Source organism: Frankliniella occidentalis, unplaced genomic scaffold, assembly GCF_000697945.3.
Source record: "Frankliniella occidentalis isolate FOCC.00 unplaced genomic scaffold, Focc_3.1 Scaffold54, whole genome shotgun sequence".
Lineage (NCBI taxonomy): Eukaryota > Metazoa > Arthropoda > Insecta > Thysanoptera > Thripidae > Frankliniella > Frankliniella occidentalis.
This window is the reverse complement of record NW_026267184.1, coordinates 936,716-937,385: the sequence shown is the minus strand read 5'-3', so window position 1 is coordinate 937,385 and position 670 is coordinate 936,716. Positions and strand designations below refer to the sequence as shown.

Here is a 670-nt window from a genome sequence, read left to right as displayed (position 1 = left end):
GTATGGGAAGTAGAGGCACGGACGGGGTGAGGAAGGCGAAGAGTGATGCATGGCTTTAGGCTCGAAGGAGGTCCTACGGTGGCAGGCCACGCCGCCCCCGAAGGTGTTCCCGGCGGATTCCCGGTGCTCATGTCGAACCGCTCTCTGTGTCCGCAGTGGTCGCGCCGCCGCGCCCCAGCCTACCCCGCCGGTCCATCCATGAAGAACTCGGCGTTTGGTGAGTATATGATACTACCGAACCACAATAAATGAGATCACTGTTCGAAAAGAGACCGTGTACTCCTGCTGTACAGCGCGCCGCGGTTGTTCCAAAAGCGTCAATAAGCAGACCCTCGAACCGCAGGGTCTGTCGTGTGTATACATTATTCACGACCGACGGCTGTAGTAGCCAGCTGATCGCTTTCGCGATAGCGCGTGGGGTGGTCGAACGCGAGTGCGCGCGACCAACCATTTGACATTGGGTGCGTTGGGCAATATGTTCTTTTCTTTTCTAGCGGTGGACCCGTGCCCGAGGGACCTGCTTGGCAAGCAGTGGCTCTTCATGCACATGTCTTCCCACTACCGTCGCATGTGCTCGGCGCAGAGCGTCGTGGACTCGGCGCCCCCCGCGTCGCTTCGCTCCCGCGCACCACGTTCCGCCAGGTAAGCCCCCGTCGCCCCCACCGCCCCC

General features: G+C 61.0%; 1 protein-coding gene across 2 annotated transcripts in view; it reads left to right on the top strand.

The window, feature by feature from the left end:
- Positions 1-670, top strand: part of LOC113216683 (titin homolog) — a 10,668-nt gene continuing 9,998 nt past the window's right edge. Inside the window, exons 1-2 of one of the 2 annotated variants that reach the window (XM_052267584.1) lie at positions 1-217; positions 495-642. In XM_052267584.1, coding sequence (XP_052123544.1) covers positions 46-217; positions 495-642 — 320 coding nt within the window. In that variant the 5' untranslated portion in view covers positions 1-45. The remainder of the gene's footprint in view (positions 218-494; positions 643-670) is intronic. The other variant, XM_052267585.1, reaches the window with a different exon arrangement.